The following is a 19939-nucleotide window of genomic DNA, read 5'->3' as shown; positions in this document are numbered from 1 at the left end:
ACAATAGTTGTTAAGATTTTTTTTCTTTCTTTTCTTTTAATAATTTTAGCTATCCAAATAAGGTTACATATATCTTTTCATTCCATTTAAAAAACATTCATTTTTTTTTATTAATGTTTCTCCAAACATAACATAAATTCTTTTATTTTACTAATGTTTATCCAAATATAATGTAAAATACGTTAAAAAAAACCATTTCCTTTACTTATTTTGTTTTCATTTACTAATGTTTATTCAAATATAATGTAAATTTTTTTTCTTCTATTAATATTTATTCAAATATAATTAAAATACGGAACTACACATGGTGTATAGTTGACACTTAATAGATAATGCTACAAAAAAGTTGGATACAAAAATTTCTATTATTTCTCTCATTGGATCATTGACTAAAGCGAAATTTTGTACACATAAGGGTATCACATTAGTAAGCTGACGTGAATTGATTCCTCCAATTCCAATATTATTGATTGATTTGTTTGCATATACAAATATTTTTCTCATTATCGCAATGGATCTTAAAAAAAAAAAAAGTTTTATCATATAAAATATATATTTCAACTTGCGTTAAAACTTTGGCTCATAAATTACTATACATGCTTTGTTAAAAAAATTAGGTTCGAAATTTTTGTAAGACAAAATCAAAAAATTTTGTAAGACAAAATCAAAATGTTAATGAGAGTTCATATAAGCTTAAAATTTAATTTGAAAACATATTAAATAGAGATAAGATATATTATTATATATAATTATAATGTAAAGTTAGTGTTAAGTAAATAAAATAAAACAATAAATTATTAGCTTTGACACTAAGACTTGCGGCACTATTATTTAACTACTAGAAACGGACGGTCGGCCGTGCGAACCAACCTTGTTAGGTTCCACAAATTATGTCGGCCATCTCTTGATGGCCATACAGCACCCACCACACTAGGGTAGGCGTAGCATATTTAGCTAACCGACCCTTTTAGGGTTTACTCTTTCCTTGCTAAGCTACCATATAGATAAGTTCTTTTGTACTCTTCGGTTCTTTACTTGATGTGGGATGCTTCTAATCAATGGCCATGGCCGCAGCGAACTCTGGAGAGAAAAAAAGAGGGGTTTAAAGTTTTTAAGCAACAAGATGTTACCTAGTGTTTGGAAGTGTTCATGAGTTCTAAATAAAATCGACCCTTTACTTGAAGGCTGGCAACCGATGAGACAAAAACTTATGTACATAACAACAAAACCTAGTCATACATGCTCTACAAAGTTGATGATACAGTCACAGTTTGTATTGGTCAAGCCGATGATTCCGGATTTTCACTGCAAATGACCATGGATATACAAGTTTTCAAAACATAAATGACCCTGCCATTGAGCAGCTGTACATAATAGACAAATGCTTTGCCATCAAGTTAATTGGTCCTGAAAATACAAAATGCAAAAACCAATGCCATGTATCACTAGTTTCAAGACAACGAGACAGTGAGAATTAGGAACTTGATTAGAACAAAATGAAGGATGAACTCAATGCCTTGTTTACTAACAGGTTTCCAACAGAAATATCACCTTCAAGCTTGAAGATGAACATTGCTTAGAGAAGTCCCTTCCTATCTACCGACTTCTAGGAATTTATGTAACACATTACCTGTGCTTGATGGAAATTAGAATCTTTGTATTTCCTGCCACTCCCAAAGTGAATCCCGTTGCGAATCTAGTCCTCTCGATGTATCCAAGCATCTCGATCAAAATCAAAAACTCTGAGGATCTGTATAAACAGGATGCAATAAACATAAGAAATACATTTTAAGTAATCTAAGGAAATCTATGTCAAGATAAGAAAATTTTCACCCTGTTAAGATATTGCATAAGCAAAATGCAATGAGCAATGCGATTTCATTGTACCAGACATAAAAGAATATCAAACATGGAAAAGGAAAAGGATGGGAGATGACTTACAGCTCCACCCTTCCAAGACACAAAAGTTGGATTTGTTCTCGATTGCAAAACCTATTTCACAAGTGGGAATCCAAGAATACCAAAATCAAGATCCAAAGCTCAAACAAGTAAAGAGACAAATTATAAGGAACAGAAAACCACAAACAGCCTAAAACCTAATTCAAGCATAAAACTAACTTAAACTAATCATGAAATAATGTTAAGGAACAGAAAACCACAAACAGCCTAGTGTCACGGATCAAGACTTAAGCTTCGAACTCGCGCGGCTCCGGGATCCGGGCATTCACCCATCCGACATCCCAGATTAGCCTACCTGTCACGGTTCACACCCTTGTGAGGTATTGTCCGTTTTGGCCCCCTGGCCTCACAGTTTTGTTTTACAAAAGGTACCTCACAAGAAAGAGGTGTTGTGAACCTTTTTATGCCCCAATGACCCTCCTATTATGTTCGATGTGGGATTCAGGACTCTTTCTTAGGTCCGTGACACTAGAACCTAATTCAAATATAAAACTAACGTAAACTAATCATGAAATAACATTGGACATAAAAGATTTTATATTTTTTTTGAGTTGCAATATAGAAAATTTTAGTTAATCTAAATATCATATTATATACACTTTTTTTACCCCATACATATGTTTTTATGTATGTTTGTAATTCTTTACATTAATGAATTTTATTTCTCATCCGTAGACATAAATCAGTTAAATCGAATCACATTAAATTATTACTTTTTATGTAATTAATCGATTATTTCATTTCGCTTCCACTAATATGATTAAATTGAAATTTTTTGGCCTAACAAGTGATATTAGAGCTATAATAATCCCAAAAACATGAAACTTACCAATAACATAGTCAATTAAAATTTAGAATATTAGTAATTTTGGTGCCAAGCAGAAATTAAATATAGATTATACAAAAATTATTCAAACTTATTTATACCATGCCCAGTTACACCATGGTTCCACGTGCAAAAAGCACAGAAGGCTATAGAGGTCTTCCAAATTATTTTGCAGGAAACAAAGACAAGAAAGGAAATTAAGCACAAGACTATCATGAAAGGGAAAGAATAAAGACAATGAGGAATAAGGCAAACCCGGAGTAGGGTTCCAATGAAACACCAACTGTTAGGAAAATGAGGTCTAGCCCCATATAAGTGGTTTTGGACCAAGTAAAGGCCATGAGCCTTGATCTTTCATTTTACACAGAGCCCTAGCTACTTAATAAAAAAGAGGTGAGGTTGTTTTAAGGGAGTGTCAAAAACCAAGTAGAAAAAAAAGAAAAGCAAAAAAAAAACAGAAAGAAAAAAGAGAAGGGAGAGTTAGTTGAACTGAAGTCGATCCGTGATCCGATTGAGTTGGAACCTTGTCAGGAGGTTTATGATTCAGAGTTTTACATTCTGTATTATACATATAGGTAGAAGTATAATAATCTGAAAAATTTTCAATCAACAGTGTTTTTGTTGACTGTAAAATAGAAGAATTAATTTGCTGAAATAATTCTTTGGTTAAGAATACCGTAGCTTTTTCGAAGAGAAGAATTCTTTTAAGCTTGTTTAGCTTAGAAGAAATAAATATATGTTTTTCAAAATATTCACATAAAGTCAAGAAATTATTTATTTCTTGAAGATTGTATTGATTTTCTTCCAAAGCAAAAAAATCAATATCTTACTGTTTTAACAGATTTGTTGATAAAAGGCTTTGGAAAGCTATTTCTTTAAAATTTTGAAATTTTTTAGCCTGTTTGACTAAGAACTCAACTAAGTTGGTCATCCCTTTTCGAAAGCTAGTTTTATTTTCTAAGAGATGGGATTCCACACTTTGTTTAACAAATTATAGACTTGTGGTTCAAGTCCAGGATTGTAAAAATCTTTTATCTATGGATTAGAGAAATTTGTTCGCTCCAATAGTTGTTCTGTGGAAGAAACTATTTGAGAATAACTCATAGGTGTCCAGTCGTTTAGATCTTGAGCAAACTGTGAGTATTTTGGTTGAATCCTCATAAAAGAGGGTCGATAAAGAGGTTGTTGATACAGATATAATCCTTGATTAGGATTATTGTAAAAGTTAAATCCTTGGTTAGGATTTGTAGAAATCAGGGGTTGTGTAGAAGAAGGAATAGAAAAGGAAAAAGGAGAAGAGGATTTTTTACTTGTTTTCTTCTTTAGACTTTGGACCTCTTTACTATGGCAATATTATGATGAACAATGACAAACCCTCATCTTCTACCCCAACAAAAGTGAAACAAGAACAACTTGATTTCGACTTTTATAAGTATATTATTGAAAATTTTAAATTAAAAATGGAACAAAGTAACGATCCGTAAAGCAGAAGCAATATCTAACCCAGATATTGACGATCTGAGATGTTTTTCAAATTTAATAGATCTTGATATAATGAATCAACATCTTCCTCATCTTAAGGAAAAATATTCTCACCTAAACAAAGATGAGATCAAAGATAAGATAAAACAAACTTCTGATTCTGGCGAAACAGGTCAGGCTCAGAACGAAATCCCTGTAATAGATTCGTTAAACAAATGAACGATTTCACAAGGAGGTACTTATTTAGACTTAACCAAAGTTCTTCTTTAAAACTATGAAAAAACCATAGATGATTGGGCACAATCTATGCCTATTGTTGTCACAGGTTATAAAGAGACTTGTAACAAAGAAAGATTCTTCAACTACTTTTGTGGCACATGGCAAGGTGATGTCCTTCAATTTCTTAAAAAATGAGAAAAAACAATCCTCGAAAAATAGCAAAAATCCTATTTATTAGCTGTAGGAAATATACCTCAACTTTTGAAAGATTTAACTTAAATCTTGAAAAATGAGTTTTACGGTAGTTCAGAATCCTTGAATCTTACTCAAGAAGCTCAATTTATTTTATCCAAATTAAAATTATGTGATATTAAGTTTTTAGATGATTTTTCTAAAAAATATCTTTCAGAATATCAAAAATTTGATGAAAAACATTTCAAGTTTTGGTTACAACAATATTTTCTCAAACTTCCCTCACCATAGGATGAATTATGTTCACAAAATTACTCTGTTTACATTGAGTTAAAACTCAAAACTGTTCATGCTGTAAATCTCAGTATGAAATTGTATGATACTCTTGGATGTAGAATCCACTACGTTTAGAATCAGGTAACAAAATACTGTTTAAAGCAAAAAGCTGCAACACAAGTAAAATCTAAACTTTCGTATAAGCAATGTACAAAGATTTTGGAAAATGAATTTGAATTTGGTTGTAATAAACAATCCTTTTCAAAGAAATCTCATTTTAAGAAAAAACGAAAATATTTTTGGACAAAATGGAAACCCACAACTTTATTTTTTTATTTTTGGACAAGATGAATCTGATTTATTTTTATGCTAAATACTAAATCTAACACAAATAATGTTTTAGTTACATCTTTTTGTACTCCTTATCGAAGTTTTTTTTCAGGTTTTCATAATACAAACAATACAGAAGCCCTCAGACGAGCAAATAGCATGCGCCAATCAAGTAATATTGATACTGCTCAAATTCTTATTTTTACAGAAGATAATCCATCTCAGCAAGGTACAATTGATAATCAAACCCATTATCATTCTATTAATTCTATGATAAACTCACACACTTCTTCATCTAGAAAACCTAAATCTGAAGACATTAAAATGATTCATTCTATAAATAATTTTCGTATTTCTGCTACTTACCCTCAAGAAATAATATCATTTGTTAACAGGGCAAGATATTATACTTATATAAAAGGTTATTTTTATTTTCAAAACTATAAACCCTATAGTTTAAATATTTTGACTGACACAAGAGCAACAATCTCTAGCTGTCGACCTAATGCTTTGCCGTCAACAAAATGGCAACCAATGAAGCATCCTATAATAATAGTAGGTATCGATGGTAAAGAAACCATTGTTAACCTAAAGGTAAAAAATATACATGTTGCCTTAAACGATAAAAAATTCTTTATACCTAAAATATTATGTTTTCCTAATATGCATGGAGACATACTATTAGGAAATAATTTTATACATAAGTATTTACCCTTTTTCTATTCATTCTAATTATCTTGTTTTTACTATTGACAAAAAATCAATAGATGTTCCTTTATTATCCAAGCATGATTATGTTTGTGATAATGGTTTTCAACCAGAAATAACATGTATTAATGAAAAACATTAGCTTTATAGAATTTTGTAAGAAAACTTCAGTGAAGACCAATTGAAGCTTTGGAAACGCAGTCCCAGATACTGTGAACTTGCTCTTCATTCTCCAAAAAAGATTATTAGAGTAAAACCCATGATCTATACCAAACAGGATATAGATGAATTTGAAGTTCAAATTTTTGAATTGCTTGACAAAGGTGTGATAGAACCAACTACCAGCCCACACTCCAGTCCAACATTCTTGGTAAGAAACCATTCTGAAATTAAATAAGGTAAACCCCATATGGTTATTAATTACAAGAAATTAAACCAAAATCTTGTTTTTGATGACTATTTTATCCCTCGAAAAGATGTTTTAATCAATTTAGCAAAAAATGCTAAATACTTTTTTAAATTTGATTGTAAGTCAGGTTTTTGGCAAATCATGCTAAATGAAACCTCTAAACCCCTTACTGCTTTTAGTGCACTAACAGGCCATTACCAATGGACTGTTATGCCTTTCGGTCTGTGCAATGCCCCTCAAATCTTTCAACGTTGGATAGACAATCTTTTCAGCAAATATAAACAATTTTGCTGTATATATATTAATGACATTTTAATCTTTTCTAATACTTTAGATGAGCACAAGAAACACCTGAATTTAATTGCTCAAGAATTTATTTTACACGATATTATTTTAAGTCCCAAAAAGGTTGAACTTGAAAAAACCGAAATTGAATTTCTTGGTCTTAATCTTTCTGCAAATGGACTAACCCTACAAAAGCAGAGACTTTCCAGAAGAACTGGATAATGTCAAACAGCTACAACAACTGTTAGGTATACTTAATTATGGCAGATAATTTTTTAAAAACTTTTCCAAAAAGGAAAGCCATCTTTTGCGTAAATTACGAAAGATAATGATTTTGTCTGGACACCTAACGATTCTAATATTATCAAATAGATCAAATCAGATCTAACCACTGTACCTAAGGTCTATTTACCTAAACAAGGTGACCTATTAATTTTAGAGACAGATGCCAGTGATGGACAATGGGGATGTGTCTTAAAAGCTAAAAATCTGCATCAAAAAGATGAATTGATTTGTGGCTACAATTTCGGTAAGTTCAAATCGAACGAAATAAATTATATTATCTTTGAAAAAGAATTATTAGCCATAAAAAATGGTGTACAATGATTTCACATCTATTTAGCCCCTGAGATCTTTGTTATCCGAACAGATAACCAAGCAGTCAAAAACTTTCTCCAAAATAGAAAGCTTTCTGATAATCCCAGACGAATTAGGTGGTACAATTTTCTTTGTTCTTATCATTTTCAGGTAGAGTTCATCAACGGAGACAAAAACCTCATTGCAGACTTCCTGAGTCGACCACATGGATCGAGGAAAACACCTAATCCATGATACATGTGGATGGAGAACTGTAAAGAAGAAAACAGGTAAAAAAATCCTCTTTTTCTTATTCTTCTTCTACTCTTTCTTCTCCACGACCCCTGATCTCTACAAATCCTAACCAAAGATTTAACTTTTACAATAACCCTAACTAAGGATTATATTTGTACTAACAACCCCTTTATCGATCCCTTTTTATGAAGATTCAACCAGAATACTCACAGTTTGCTCAAGATCCAAACGACTGGACACCTATGAGTTATTCTCAAATAGTTTCTTCCACAGAACAACTGTTGGAACGAACAAATTTCTCTAACCCAGAGATAAAAATTTTTTACAATCCTGGACTTGAACCACAAGTTTATAATTTGTTAAACAAAGTGTGAAAATCCCATATCTTAGAGAACAAAACCAGCTTTCGAAAAGGGATGACCAACTTAGCTGAGTTCTTAATCAAACAGGCTAAAGAATTTCAGAATTTTAAAGAAATAGCTTTCCAAAGCCTTCTATTAACAAATCTGCTAAAACAGCAAGATATTGATCTCTTTACTTTGGAAGAAAATCAGTACAGTTTTCAAAAAATAAACAATTTCTTGACTTTATGTGAATATTTTGAAAAAGATATATTTATTTCTTCTAAGCTAAACAAGCTTAAAAGAATTCTTCTCTTCGAAAAAACTGCAGTATTCTTAACCAAAAAATTATTCCAGCAAATCAATTCTTCTATTTTACAGTCAACAGAAACACTGTTGATTGAAAATTTTTTAGATTATTATACTTCTACCTATATGTATAATACATCTTTTGGTGAATATATACCTAAACTTAAATTTCAACTTGACCATGAAAGTTATGATATAAAAAGTATTGAAATTGGTTTAGTTGGACAATTAACTATACAAAATTATTTTTTTCACCTCTTAAAAGATTTTTTAGCTTTTATAAAGCATCGTTTTATTGAATGTATAAAATGGTCAAAACACTTTTTCTATGTTCATTTTACTATATACAATTTTTTAGGTACCTTTCAACGAGAAAGATTTTATCAACCCTACCAAATATGGGAATTTGATATCGTATCTGGTGGACACTTTCTTCAACCCTTAGATATACTTGATCCACCTACCGACCATATCGAATTCTCTGATGATTTAAACAAAATCATCTCTAAATATACCAACCCAAACTTTTATCACTTCCAAACAGGAACCGACCTAATGGATAAAGCAAAATTCTTTTTCCATTTAGCCACCAAACAAGACTATCCAAAAATAGCCTGTTGGATTGATGGCAGACGCATTTTTGTTAAAAGATTTATTGAACCACATGAAGATCTTGATATCGAAAATGCACTAGAAGTAATTGAGCTTTTGGATAAATTATCTAAAATGAAAGATTTTGATCATCCAACGAATTTACTAGACCAGTATCAAGAAGGATGGTAGGTGTACTATACCAGTATCAAGAAGGATGGCAGATGTGGAACAAAACACATTCTGGATCTTCTCAATCTCCCCAGTCCCTTAACGCACTGAATGAAAATTTTTATAACTTAAACAATGCTATGGGAAGATAAACTGTGCATATTTTAATCCAAAATAAACCAGAACAGATAGTTGACACAAAAGGACAAAACTCCATTCAACGTCAACGACTAACAGACAGAAAATACTGTAGCAGTCACTGTAGTAGAAGATAAAATGTCACTGTAGCAATCACTGTAACAAAAAAAGACGAAGACCTACTATGAAAAATACTGTAGCAAGTCATTGGAGCGGTACTATAGATAAAAATTCTATTATACATTGTAGTGGATAACTGTACAAAAGTTACTATTTATAGGTTAGAAAATTTTTTATTTAAAGCCTCATTGTAACTCAGTTGGAGGTATTTGGGAAAAGCCAATTCTCTCTTTCTCTTTCTCTTATTTCTCTATTTCTTCAATAATTGTCTTTCTTATATATAGATATACATAAATCCTTTTTGCACCTATCCCTGTAAATGATATCAGAGCTCTATGCTTGTATAAAGGTTTGCCAAAGCTTGTATTACAGATTCAACAATAAAGATCTATTTGTTATTCATCTTGTAAGATTTTTTTTACTCTTACTCGCATCTTCTGCATAAACTCTTTGTTTCAAAGCTCATGCGTGCATATCTGAGTTGATAGCTGGCTTTTGTGGCCTGAGTTACCTTTTGTTGCTAGCGTTTCAGAGTAATACACCGATTTTAAGCACCAGAAACATGAAAACTTATGAAAAAAATTTTTGTATTTGTCAAGATAAGTCTTATAATCATGACTTGCATTGTGGTAAAGCAGGTCATATAAAACGAAATTGTAAATCTTAAAGCAAGAGCGAAAAGATGAAAAAGATAAAAGTTTAAATGATGGCAATGTTGCAACAGTAAATTCAAATAGTGATTTAGTTACTTTAATTTATACACATGGTGATTGTAATAATGTTAGTGATCCAGGCATTGAGTGGATAGTTGACACAAGAGCAACAAATCATTGTGTTTCTAAAAAAGAGTTGTTTACAACTTACAAAGCAAGAGACTTTAGTTGTAACAAGATGAAAAATAAGAGTGTGTCGCAGATTGTTGGGATTGGTGATATTATTGTATAAACTAGTACAAGCTGCATGTTGACTTTGAAGGATGTTAAACACATTTCAGATATAAGAATGAACTTGCTTGCTATTAATGTCTTTGATAAGAAGGGATATGAAAACCGACAAAAGAATGGATAGTGGAAGCTTCTCAAAGGATCTGTGGTAGTTACAAAAAAAAAATATGTTACACAATGTATAAAACATGGATGCAATTAAACAGTAACAAGGTAAATGCCGTTGAAAATAATGTTTCAACAAACATGTAGCATAAAGGTTGACACAAATGAGTGAAAAGGGGTTACAAGTTTTGACAAGGCAATCTCTTATTCCCTTGACCAAAGGTATGTCTCTCGATTCATGTGATTATTGTTTATTTGGTAAGCATCATAAAGTTTCTTTTCGTAAAAGTTCTAAAAAAAAAGAAAATAGATTAGAATTAATTTATTTTGACGTATGTGATCCCATTGAGGTTGAGTCATTAGATGGTAACAGATATTTTGTTACTTTTATTGATGATGCTTCACATAAGACTTGAATGTATATGTTGAAATACAAAAGTCAGGCACTGTAATATTTTTAAAAATTTCATGCCATGATTGAAAGGATGACAGGGTTACCCTTAAAGTTTATTCGAACTAATAATGGTGGGAAATACACATCTAAAGGCTTTAAAGAGTATTGTTCAAAGCATGGGATCAAGAATAAGATGACAACCTAAAACACCGTAGCATAATGGAATAGCTGAAAGAATGAATCGCACCATTGTGAAAAAAGTCAAATGTATATTAAGAATGACAAAATTACCAAAGTCATTCTAAGGTGAAGCAATCAACACAGCTTGTTACTTACTTAACAGGTCACCATCAATTTTTTTAGGCTTTGACATTTCAAAAAAAGTGTGAACAGAGAAAGATACTTCATACTCTCACTTGAAAGTTTTTAGGTGTAAAGCATTCATGTAGGTGCTGTAAGAGCAGAGATCAAAGCTTAACAATAAAGCCACACAGTGTGTGTTTGTAGGATATGATGATGAAAAATTTAGTTACAAGGTATGTGATCCAGTAAAGAAAAAGATAGTCAAAAGTAAATATGTGGTCTTTCATAAAAAAAAAAACATAGCAGACCTTAAAAAAAATAAAAAGACTACACGAGTTACTGTTAAGTGTGATGTTTCAACACCGACAAGAATTTCACAAGAAAAAACCACAGATGGTGGAAATGAACAAGAAACAAAACTTTAGGATATGAATGAGCCAACCACAATTGGTGATGAGTCAAATGCAATTAGTTTTAAGCAGAGGAAGCAATCATCTCTACCTAAGAGTGTTGAGCAAAAAAAGCTACCTTCGGCATCAAATGATGTAAAGTCTCAATCCAAGAGTCTACTAGAAAACGCAAGCCATCTACTAGGTATCCAAGTTCAAATTTTATTTTAGTTACCAGTGAATGAGAGTCAAAAAACTTTCAAGATGTGCAAGCTACTCCGGATAAAGAGCACTAGTTAAAAGCAATGAAAAAAGAGATAGAGTCTTTGCAAAAGAATGGTACTTATGATCTTGTTAAACTTTCAAAAGAGAAGAGGCCATTAAAGAATAAATGGATGTTCAAGTTGAAAAAAAATGGTGACAAACTAATGAGATACAAAGCACAATTGATAGTAAAAAGTTTTTCTCAAAAATCAGGCATCGATTTTGATGAGATCTTTACTCCAGTTCCAGGGTGCATCAAACATCCAGGAAGACTTATCACCCTCTGTGAATATAGAACTATGAATATAAAAACTGTCAAACATGACAAAAAAGGGTCAATATATTCTCCAAGACTCCAAACTTAAGCTAAAACAAATATTCATTTAGTAAACGAAAATCTAAAACGGTTACCTTACAAATAGCATGATTTCTTGCATAATACTATGTGTTGTTGAAGCAGCTATACACCGACCATAACTTTAACCTTGTTAGAATATACAAGGGGATTTACCCATTTTGCCCAATCCATTGGAAGCCGACCAATCTAAAATTCAATGAAAGAACTTTTAAAAATAAAAATAAAAAATAAAAACTATCAATTAAGTGAAACAGAAATAAGCTAACCTCCCCACTTCGCTTATTTGAGAAGCGAACAATAGATTGAAGCTTGTTACTGGCTGCTGGAGAAGGGAAAGTGAAGTAAACAATCTCATTATCCAACAATTTGTTCTTCTCTTTAGTTGTTGAAACTGCATTAACTATTGTCCTTCCAACCAATTACCAATCAGATTCTTCTGGGAAATCCCCATCTTTCACCAGAACACCATTCACTCTCATCTCTTCAAAAGCCTCTTTTTTTACATCAGTCGATTTTTGCAACTCTTTAGAACACTCAAAATCGGGTTCCTTTTTCACTGATGGAAGGTTTTGAGTATCTGATTGCATCTCTACAATTTCAGAGGCCTTGACCAGTGCAACAGAAACAGAATCAACAGCCTCTTCTTTGATCTGGATTTTGAAAGTATCATCAAGAGATTGAACATTAGTATTTGTTAACTGAAGAAACTCATCAAAGGACGTCCTTGACTTTAAATCTTCCTTCTTGGCTATGGGCTCCTCTCTGAAACTCGGAGCCATTTCTTTCATCACTGGGACTTCACTCTCAAACCCCAATCCAGGCTCGTCCTTTACTTTAATCTCCTTATTTTCTTTCATCAAAACGTTGCTTTCAATCCCAAATCAGGCTCTTCCTTCAGTTTAATCTTCTTATTTTCTTTCATCAAAACGGTGCTTTCAATCCCCAAATCAAGCTCTTCCTTCACTTTCAAAAAAGGCTCCTCATTCACTTGGGTTTGAACGGGCTCAGATTCTTCGAACTGATCACCTGCCTCGATCAGGGTAGAAACGCGAAACCCAGTCGCAGTTACCCTTCGAAAAATAGTATCTGATCGGAGACAAGAATTAGGGTCATTCGGAAGCAACTTAACGACAGAAACAACGTTGTTATCCAGGGCTGATTGGATTTGTTGAACCTTCTTGTCTTCTACTGAGCCTATATCCATGGCCTCCATATCTGATTATCTTGACCCAGTAGGAGAAGAAAAATAGAGAGAGAGAGAGAGATAAATAAAGAGAGGGACTTTTAGAGGTTAAAAACGGAGGAGAAGAAGGGATTTGGGGGGGGGGGGGGTTTTAGTGTTGTATCTAATATATTTTTGGCGCCAAAATGATTTTACATCATTGGGATGTTCGCGGTTATTTTTGTGTTCAAATGTTAGGCGCGAAAGAAGTGGGTTAAAAAAGGTCAGTTAATTTTTATGTTTTCGCAGTTATTATAGTGCCAGGCCGGTTTGTAAGGAAAGGAAATTTTTCTCGTTTTTTAATGGAAAGCAACTTTAATCACCCCTTTTTTATTTTAATTTTTTTCTATTTAAGAGGAAATCATAAAATGCAGCGTTTTTTAAATGATTAATTATTAAATAAAAAAATTTTAAGGAATGTTTAGTATGTATCTAAATGGAAGGGTTTAGGGTCGAGCATTTTTATATTATACTTAAAGGTATCAAAGGAGTTGGGTGGCTCCTAATACGATATAATTCTATATAATCATAATTCGTTGTTAAATAATTTGATTAGATCAAACATGATACATGTGTGTGTTGTATAAAGTTTAAAGTGTTTAAGCTCATGGGTTGGTGTGTTTGGTTCGTTAAAAGTCAATATCAGTACGTGTATGTGAATTAGCATGACACGATAAATAAACTTAAATCTACGATGTCATGTTAATCCATAACCGTTATAAATAGATTTTTTATTTTTGAGTGTATTCATGTTATTTTTTATATTTTAATAAAATTATATTTATTTTTTGATAATTTATAAAATAAAATTATATTAAATAAATTTACTTATTAAATATTTAAATTATTGATAAATAATTTATATCTAATTAGTTTGTGAATTGTATGATATTGTATTATTTTTATTTATTTAAATTTATGTGTATAAAAACAAATTAATATTTTCAAAGATATATTACTAAAATCTCCAAACTTATAACATATATTTATATAAAAGATTTTAGTTGTAAAACAAAATTAGAGACTAATTATCTAAAAAGGTATAAAGAAGAACAAGATATTGCATCGTCTCCTCTAATGATCTCACACAAACTACATTTAGTCAACATGCTAATAAGTCTTTAGGTGCATTTTATTTTTCATAAAATAATTGACATAATCAATTAGCTAAATTTATATTGTAGTTTGAGCAACAATTTATTTTTATAGATAAGTAATATTTTAATGATTTAATTATAAATTGTATACTATCAAATTATAAAACAATTTCAAGAATTATTGATAGATTAGATGATTTTAAAATATTTTTTATTATAAATAAAATTTAATATTTATTTTATCAAAAATTTCCTTTAGAATTTTACTTACTTCTAATATTATTCTAGTTGGTAAAACTTTAGTTATACGTGTATTACTTGGCATTGTATGGATGATGTGTATGTGTATGTGTGTTTTTTTTTTTAATTACGATTGTAATATTTATATCTTTATTTAATGATTTCTATTATCCATCTATGTGAATGTTGACATTTTGCATAACAACCTAAAGTATATGTCATTTTTATTTCATTATGTGCTTATTATCTCATGTATGTTACTTTTAATAATAATAGATGATTTTTTTAAATAATTAAAATTTTGAAAAAAATCTTAATGTAATGTGCTTGGCACAGCTCAACACGAAAAATAGTATTGTGCCTAATACGACAACCAAAGAAAATTATGAGTTATATATCATGCCGGACCATATTTTTAACATTCATATGCTAGGCCAACATGACAACTTAAAAAATAATGTTATCTATTACCGAATGAGCTAATATTTAAAAATGTTGTGTCGACCCATAACTCATTTGACACTTCTAATTATAGTCACATTATATTCATATCCAATAGGTATTTTAAATTCATTCCCATCTTTATAAGTATTTAATGAATAAAGGTAATTCTTGTACCTCTAGTGTAAAAAAATTATTTTCTTTGTTTTTTTATTTTTATCTCACAAATTTATGCAATTTTTTTATAAATATAAATATTTTAAATACAAATATATTAATTCTAATTAATATAAAATAAAATTTATATTATTAAATATATATAAATATATAAGGATTGATACAAGATGGATGTTATATTACCGATTCTTGTACTCATATTCAATACAAAATTTAAAATCATATTTATCTCCATTCTTATTTTCAAAATTTAATACACATGTCAATTTGAATAGGGTAAAAAAGAATTTCCTGTGAAATTGGGATAAAATTAACAACCGTAGTACCATAACCTATTAACATCCATAGGTTGGGCTAGGTCCAGACGCTTGGCCCTTTTGATCATAAATGCTTATGTCTTTTTCGTTTGAGCTTAGTCATATTTCCTTTTGATCATATTTGCTTATTAAAGGGTCAGTGTATTTTAAAAGCCCAAAACCCAAACTACTCATAAGTGTATTTTAAATTTATTATTTACATATTAAATATTTTATATTAATATTTGAATTTTAAAAAATAATTATCTAATAATAAACTATATTAACCACTCGAATCGAACCCTCTTAGACTTATAAAATTTTATACAAAGCCCACCCGTGGACATGTATAAGTCCAATTCCAAGTTACTTGTATTTTATTAGGTATTTATTTGAATAAAAGGTGAGATTTATTTGGATTATATTAAAAATAATAATGGTGATGGGATTAACTATTATAATGATAAGATTAAAAATTGAGATATATATTTAAATGTAAATATAACAAGATTAAAAATTATTTTTTAATCAATCGGCAAATTGACTACCTTAGAATTCAATTCAATGAATTTTTTCTTTCTAGTCTTCACTTGAAAGAGTAGTGGGCTCAACTGCACTGTGGATTACTATCCGAATGCATCCCACGATGTAGTTGGCCTAAAAAACGAGCTTGAATTCCATTGTACCGTGGAATCCAAATGAATTCTAAATAATTCATAATTTTATTTAAATTTGGTTTAATATTATATTTAAACTATTATAATATATATTAACAATGTTTGATTCTAAATCTAATGCTTAAAGAGGGGACAGGCAGCACCAATGCTGGAACTCGTTGGTAAAGAATGGCATGTCGTTGGAAAAGAGAAAGTAGATTCCCTGAAACATTGTGAAGGAAATAATCTATGCTTTTGTTGCTTTCTCTCTAAACAAACTAAAAGAATTGGATTCAAATTTAAATTCTAAACTTGCAAATTACTTTAAATTTATATTATTATATTAGATAAAATAAAGATACTAAAGCAATATTCTCTTCTTTTATAGTCTCATTGGATTTTTTTTTTTAAAATACTATCAAAAGTGTCAAAAGAAAAAAAAAAAGAGGGGTAAAGAAGTCTTGTGATGTTTATTTCCAGGATTCGAAGGAAAGAACAAGTAATGTTAAAATCATAGCGATCTTAAATGCCTCCTCAAAATCATTTTTTCACCATCTTAGACACAATCCCACTTTGAGAGTTGAGAGAAAAAGAAAAAAAAAAAGAAAGATGGAGTCACAACATTTTGGGCACTCACATCCATTGATGGTGTCCAATGAAATCAAAGAAGCAAATTGCTCAAGGTGCGGTGAGGTGGTGTCGGCTCCTACCCTTTGTTGTGTTGAATGTGGATTTTACCTTCATAAAAAATGCGCTGAGGCACCCTCTGAGATTCATCATCCTTTCCATCCTAATCATCCTTTTGTTCTTTTTCCAAAGCCACCATACAAGCGGGGAGGATGTCCTTGCGATTTTTGCGGCCAAAACTGTGAGCTCTTTGTTTATCATTGTCCTTGTAATTTAGACTTTCACATCAAATGTGCTTTATTTTCCCTTAATATTGCTGAAAAAAAACTTGGAGAGCTTGAACACGTAGCCATCAAAGATCAGTTAATCTCCACTGAAAGTGGTCAAAAGGAACTTGAAAGGGCCAAGTGTTTTGGGTGTTGGGAGCCATTATTAGGATCTGCATATTTTTCTCTTGATTCTGGGTTTCACCTACATAAGAAATGTGCTGAGCTTCCTCATGAAATCAATCACCCCCTTCACAACAAACATCCTCTCATTTTACAGTTTAATGGTGAACGTTTCTCTTGTAAAATATGTCTACAAAAGCCATCTTCCAAGGGATTTATTTATTTTTGTTCACCTTGTAAGTTTGCCCTTCATATTAAATGTGCCGAGTTACCTCCTCAAATCAATCTCCCCTGTCATCGGATACATCCTCTTATTTTACAATTTAATAGTGAAAACCTCCCCTGCAAGATATGCCAAGAAACCCAACTCCAAAAATTTGTTTATTGTTGTTCATCTTGCAAGTTTTCCCTTCATATTGAGTGTGCCTCATCACCGCTTACGATTAAAGAAAAAAATCACCAACACCCATTCATCCTGTATTGGAGACGACACTCGTTCATTTGTGATGCATGTGGCCTCAAGGGTAATTATGCTGCCTATATATGTCTTGCATGCGACCTTCTAATCCACAAAAAATGTGTTTCACTACCACCCATCATCAAAGTCCCACGACATCACCACCCCATTTTCCACAACTATTTTCCTCCTGAGAATGAGTTCAAAAACTGGTATTGTGAAATTTGTGATACTGAAGTGGATATAGAGTATGGGAGTTATTGTTGCCTGGATTGCAATTTTATTGCCCATGTGAAATGTGCGACAGAGAAAGAAGATTGGTACATTGTAATTTAGGCAAAAGATGAAGATGCGAAGCTTGATGATAATGATGGTTCTATGAATCCCATCACTTGTGTCATTAAGAAAAATGGAAGTGGAGAAATGGAAAAAATAAACCATTTCAGCCATGCATGTAAACATCATTTTATTTATTATTATTATTATTTTTTCTTTTCTTTTTCTGGAACCTTTCTACCTACCGGTGGTAGCCGCATTGCCAACAGTTCTGACAGCCACCAACAGTCGTTCTAACAATTGGTAGCCACTATAATCCTAGGTAGCCAGAATTTCAAAATTTTTGGGATTTTGGTCTTCCTTTTTTGCTCTATAAATAAAGCCATAAAAATTACAACAAAGGAGAGGAACCCTGCGACAAAAACCCAGAAGCCCTGTAAAAAAAAAAAAAAAAACTCTGCCAAAAAAAATTTTTGTAAAAAAAAAAGAGGGAATCAAACACAACAAAGAAAGAACAAAAACACAATCCATGGACGGGATTTCAACGCTAAAAAAAAGAGAGAAAAAATAAAAAAAATTTTTGGTCGAATCTTTCAGGTCAAATCTACGCGGTTTGATGCCGTTTCTTGGAAAACTAGGCTCAAATCTATGTTTAAAGAGTTGAGAGGAAGGTTTTTGGTGACTTTGGGTTTTTTTGACAATTGGCGGACAACAGATGGTGACGACGATGGCGATTGACGAATAGCATGGCGTAGCAGCCGTCAGGTTTTGGGTTCTAAAAAGAAAGTGAGAGCGTTTGAAAAGAAGAGAAAGAAAGAGAAAAAAAAATAAAAAAATTGATTTGGCCTTTAAATAGGCATTCAAAATGACGCCATTTAGGCAGAAGCAAAATGACAACGTTTTAAGCTTAGGATGATTTGCGTGTCAGCCCTGACCCCATCTAGGGTCTACGCATCTAACCCGTGACTCGATTTTCCCTCATCTTAGATCGATCCAATTAAATTGATCTTGAACTGCCAAAAAATAGTCCAGATCGCAGTTAATCGATCCACCCAGACTAATGTTGACCGAATCGTTGATCGATCTGATTCAGATAAATATTTTTTTTATTTTTTGAATTATTTTTATTATTTCAAAATTTATTATTAGTATTTATGCATGTTAAAAAGTTTAAGTTATAATAAATTTTTGACGTAATAAATAATTAATCAAATAATAAAAATAAATGATGAAATATAATAAATTTTTTGATAATTTTGTTAATTTTAAAATAAAGATTATAAAATAAAAAAATGTAAGAAAAGTAATTTTTTATCTGACGATGAGATTTAAAGGTACTCTAAGTAGTGATACTTATAAAATCTCTAAATGAGAAGATTTTTTTAAAATACTACCAGCATATTGAAGTATTTATAAAAAATTTTCAATACAATAAAAATTTTCTTTTTTTGTTACAAAATAGTAAATAAAAATTAATTGATTTGTAAAAAATAGTAATTATAGATAACGAAAAAGAAAAATTTATCCAAGGATGAGATTCTAAAAGTATTCCGAGTAGTGACGCTTTACGAAATTCGTAGGTGAGAAGTTTTTTTTAAATATTACTAGTGTATTGAAATATTTATAAAAATTTTTTCATATAATAAATTTCCTCTTTTCTTCAAAAATTTAAATAAAAAAAAGCAAATCAATAAATCAATAAAATTTCTAAAGAAAGAAATAAAATGTGTGCATCAACATATTAGCATTTTGCATTACACGCTTAACATAGTTTTTACACGAAAAGAAAATATGAGCCTCCAAGGATAAGATTCTAAAGTATTTCGAGAAGCGATGCCTAAAAAATCTATAGATGAGAAAGAGTTATTCTATATTACCAACGTACTATAATATTTTAAGAAGTATTTCAATAAAAAGGTTCTAATTTATCTTTTTTGAATAAAAATGAAATAATAAAAAATAAAAGATATTAAAAAAATAAAATTTCAATAAACAAGAAAAATTAAGGAAATTATTTTTCGAATACTGAAAATAAGACTGTTTTTATCAAAATCAGTGGATAAAACATAATTAATTGGTATCATTTTAAAAAGGTGCTGTGAGAGTGCTGATCCTTT

The 19939-nt window shown here is 30.8% G+C and overlaps 1 protein-coding gene, 1 long non-coding RNA gene and 1 other non-coding gene across 3 annotated transcripts; 1 reads left to right on the top strand and 2 right to left on the bottom strand.

The window, feature by feature from the left end:
• Positions 1-802: 802 nt before the first annotated feature.
• Positions 803-2053, bottom strand: LOC149510850 (uncharacterized). The gene is made up of 3 exons (XR_016334827.1): positions 1942-2053; positions 1631-1750; positions 803-1080 (listed from the first exon to the last, which is right to left on the bottom strand). It is a non-coding gene; the product is annotated as an uncharacterized LOC149510850 (long non-coding RNA).
• On the bottom strand, positions 842-970 carry LOC149510851 (U11 spliceosomal RNA). Its single transcript, XR_016334900.1, has one exon. It is a non-coding gene; the product is annotated as a U11 spliceosomal RNA (small nuclear RNA).
• A 14502-nt stretch (positions 2054-16555) lies between the features above and the next one.
• Positions 16556-18577, top strand: LOC111279850 (uncharacterized). Its single transcript, XM_022866913.2, has one exon. The coding sequence runs from the start codon at positions 16683-16685 to the stop codon at positions 17880-17882; it is 1200 nt and encodes a 399-aa protein (XP_022722648.2). The 5' UTR covers positions 16556-16682; the 3' UTR covers positions 17883-18577.
• The last annotated feature ends 1362 nt before the right edge of the window (positions 18578-19939 follow it).

The sequence above is a fragment of the Durio zibethinus genome, chromosome 27, assembly GCF_047325235.1.
Source record: "Durio zibethinus cultivar Kanyao isolate XHJ-2024 chromosome 27, ASM4732523v1, whole genome shotgun sequence".
Taxonomy (NCBI): domain Eukaryota; kingdom Viridiplantae; phylum Streptophyta; class Magnoliopsida; order Malvales; family Malvaceae; genus Durio; species Durio zibethinus.
The sequence above is the reverse complement of the archived record's forward strand: the minus strand, read 5'-3'. Positions and strand labels throughout refer to the sequence as shown.

Coding starts and splice junctions, on each gene's coding strand:
- LOC111279850 (XM_022866913.2), top strand. CDS start 16,683: ATGGAGTCACAACATTTTGGGCACTCACATCCATTGATGGTGTCCAAT.